This window comes from Leptonychotes weddellii, chromosome 10, assembly GCF_054177405.1.
Source record: "Leptonychotes weddellii isolate Sample4059 chromosome 10, ASM5417740v2, whole genome shotgun sequence".
Classification (NCBI taxonomy): Eukaryota; Metazoa; Chordata; class Mammalia; order Carnivora; family Phocidae; genus Leptonychotes; species Leptonychotes weddellii.
The window spans coordinates 89,986,259-89,990,015 of NC_138378.1; the positions used below are offsets into that span (position 1 = coordinate 89,986,259).

Here is a 3,757-nt window from a genome sequence, read left to right on the forward strand (position 1 = left end):
TTTGTTAAATGCTTTTTCTGTATCTATTAAGATGATCATGTTATTTTTAGCCTTTGTTTTTTTTTATTTGAAGTAGTTTATTGATTATCATTAGATGTAATGTTTAAAATGTTTTAAAGATGAACGGTTTTAAAGTAACATAGAAAAATCAAAATAGATGAGACTATTCTACATTTGGAATAGGGAAATAATGATTTCCTCTTAGTTTATTAATAATTGCTTAATTATCCTTTGTTTTGTTATTGTGCTTTATCACTTTGATTTGTAGATGTTAAACCATCTTTGCATTCCTGGAATAAATCCCACTTGGTTGTGGTGTGTGTGATCCTTTTTTAAAATATTGTGTTTTGTTGTTATTGTTGCTGTTTTGAGGAACTAAAAAAGAATTTATTTATTGAGGGTAAGAGGATGCAAGCAATATAAAAATCAAAAGTTTATCTAGCTTTCACTGTCTTTTCTTTCTCTGCTTGTCAAATGTTAGATTTTACTTGTACATTTTCTGAGGATCCTGATCTGTTCAGTCAATCCTTTATACAGGCAGAATCTGTGGGGCAGATTCCTTAAGAGACCCTTAAGAGTCCTTAAGAGACCCTTTGGGAGAACTCTCATCAGGCAGGAATGTTGCTCAATGCCTCCTACTTCTTTCTCTTCTGCTTCATGTATACTACTCATTACATGCGATGGTGAGCCCAGCAATTAGTGAAAAGAAGCTCTGGAAGTCCACTTTCCTATCTCGGCACTGGTCCAGGTCCAGGTTCTTCATTATTTTGTCCACAGCCAGAGAGTCTTTCTGATTTTCCAGATATCCAGGGAACTACTTTTCCATGAGTACTCTCAGGTTCTCCTTTGGTAAATAGCCTTTATCCCCAGCAAACTTGTGGAACATGAACATCATGGTTTCCATGGCATGTTCCATTTGAGATAGCATTTTGGTGAGGTCTTTTGAAACCTTGGCCAGTGGTACGGTGGGGACCCCTTTTGATGTATTGTTGAATTCAGTTTGCTAATATTTTGTTGTTTGTAATTTTCTTTTTTTGTGGTGTCCTTGTCTGGTTTTGGTGGTAGGTTAATGCTTGTAAAATGAGTTTGAAAGCATTCTCTTCTCCAGTTTTTGGGAAGAATTTGAGAAAGATAGATACAGGTTGAATTTTCTTTGAATGTTTGGTAGAATTCACCAGTGAAGCCATCTGGTCCTGGACTTTGCTTATTGGGAGGTTTTAGATTACCAATTCAGTCTCTTTACTAGTAATCAGTCTATTCAGATTTTCTGTTTCTTTATGTTTCAGTCTTAGAAGACGTATGTTTCTAGGACTTTAACTTTATCCATTTCTTCTAGGTGGTCTCATTTGTTGGTGTGTAGTTGTTCATAGTAGTCTCTTATGATTGTATTTTTTTGGTATCAGTTATAATTTCTCTTCTCCCTTCTCTTATGGGGCTGTTAAATATGTTACTTTCCCTCCCTAGAACTTTCTCTTTTATTCTCTGTCTACTCAACTTATATTCATTCTTACAGCCTCAAATTAAGTGCCCCTTTCTCATAGGCCTTCTAAGACCACATTACTTCAGGCAACTTCCATGCCTTTTTTTTTTTTTTAATTTTTATTTATTTGCGAGAGAGAGAATGAGAGACAGAGAGCATGAGAGGGAGGAGGGTCAGAGGGAGAAGCAGACTCCCCGCTGAGCAGGGAGCCCGATGTGGGACTCGATCCCGGGACTCCAGGATCATGACCCAAGCCGAAGGCAGTCGCCCAACCAACTGAGCCACCCAGGCGCCCCCTTCCATGCCATTTTATTTCTTTCTGCCTCCCTCCCTCCCTATCTTTTCCCCTTCCCCTCCCCCTTCCTCTCCCTCAACTTTTCTTTATGTATCAAAATGCCTTTGTCTACAGGTAATAGAGGGCCTAACTCAACCTGGCTTAAACAATAAGGACACATATAAGCTTACATTATTGGAATAGGTAAGGTGGTCTAAGGGTCATCTTATTTTAGTGTCTTCAGCTCTATTTCTCTGAGGTTCCATTATTTATACTCTGTGCCATGGCTTTATCCTCAGAATGCTTTTTCTCATGGTAATAAAATGGCTGTTCCTTGCCTCAAGCTCAGCGTTTTGCAGAGGAAGAATGGAGTTGCTTCTAGGAGTGTTGCCATAATAGTGAGGAAATTTCTTTCTCAGACGCCTCTAGCAAAGAGACATCTCCTCATGTCTCTGGCTTGAATTGGAACTCATGCACATTGCTCAGTCAGTCCCTGTGGCAGAGAATGTCTCTTACTGAATAGCTTAGGTCTGCCAGTTTCTGAACCAATCACTGTGTTGAGAATGGGATTGCCTTGATTGTCCTGGAATAGTGGTTCTCAAAGTCTGCTCTCTGGGGCAGCAGTAGCATCGCCTGAGGACTTGTTAGAGATGTAATTTTTCTGACCCCATCCAAAAAACTCTGGGGATGGGGCCCACTCATCTGTTTTAATTAGCTCTCTTAGGTGATTCTGATGCGCCTTAAGGTTTGAGAAAGTCTGGCTAATAGTAATCAGGATCCAGTTCTGGAGCTGAAGTCAGTCCCCTCAAATGTTATATACTGCAGGAAAGAAGGGTCGTAAAATGGGTGTTTGGAGAGACAGCCTCAGTGACCACTACCCCTTTATAGCACTCATCACAATTTCTAATTATGCATTTGTTTGTGTCGTTATTTGTGTAATGTCTCTGTCCCTTACAACACTTCATACTCTGTGGTGACAGGCACTCTGTCTGGCTTACCACTGTAGCCCGAATGCCCAGCATAGTACCTGTCCGGTGTATGGTAAGTACTTAATGAGTTCTGGATGAGAAAATAAATTGCTTCAGTTCCATTTGTGTTCTCTCACAGCTGGGGGTGATATGTGTGTGCACGCCTACCTCAGTGGGCAGCCCTTTGAGGAATCTCAGCTGAGCATGCTGGCTTGTTTCCTTGTCTACCACTCAGTACCAGCTCCATGGCACCTGCCGTCTATAGGACTAGAAGGTAATTGCAGATCTAAATCCTCTTCAGTACCTTTATTATTGACTCACTTATTTTTTAAGTTTCTTGGTTGGAGGCACTTCTGGTGAGTTATTTTCTCTAGTTAGGTTTTGGTCTTCATTCATGTTTGGCTGTTATTGTTGAGAACTTTTTCTAAAAAGACGATCTGAACTTTATACATGCATAAACTTTTATTTACATTCAGAAAAGGATGGGTTCTTCTTCAGAGAGCCCCAAACACCAGTATATACTAATAAATAAATTAAATGGTTATGTTATTTTTCTTTCTTAATTTTTATTAAAGTTATTTTTATTTTTATTTTTTGGGGTTTTAGTTTGGATGTTTCTTTTTAATCACATAATCTTAATTTCTAATATTATAAAGCTTTAAAATGACCAGGTACCTGATTTTATATGAATTTGAAAGTTTTTGTAATACAGAGTTTAAAATATTAGCACCTCACTATATTTTTCAGAATATGTAATCAGATATGGAGTTTGCCCAGTAACCTGAATCATAAAATATAATTAATTCAGAGCACCTTTATTATCACTTTCAAATTTCTGCTTATTGAGGATTCAAAAATTGTTTTTAAGAAGAGCAAAGATTGCTCCATTTAATCATTTAAAATTTAATAACATTACTAGTTTATTGCTGTTTTGACCTCAGATAAAAATGCACTATCTAGAGACTTCTAGTTATAGCCATGATGGAATTGCTTATATTGGACTGACTCTCCCACAAAAACAAATATAAAAGTTTG

At 37.8% G+C, this 3,757-nt stretch overlaps 1 protein-coding gene across 5 annotated transcripts in view; it reads left to right on the forward strand.

Annotated features, from left to right (window-relative positions):
- Positions 1 to 3,359, forward strand: part of ANAPC1 (anaphase promoting complex subunit 1) — an 89,292-nt gene extending 85,933 nt beyond the window's left edge. For 3 of the 5 annotated variants that reach the window (XM_081796788.1, XM_081796789.1, XM_081796790.1), the window contains one exon: positions 2,862 to 3,358. In XM_081796788.1, the coding sequence (XP_081652914.1) occupies positions 2,862 to 3,082 (221 nt within the window). In that variant the 3' untranslated portion in view covers positions 3,083 to 3,358. Of the gene's footprint in view, positions 1 to 2,861 lie in introns of all 5 variants that reach the window. The other 2 variants (XM_081796791.1, XM_081796787.1) reach the window with 2 other exon arrangements.
- The last annotated feature ends 398 nt before the right edge of the window (positions 3,360 to 3,757 follow it).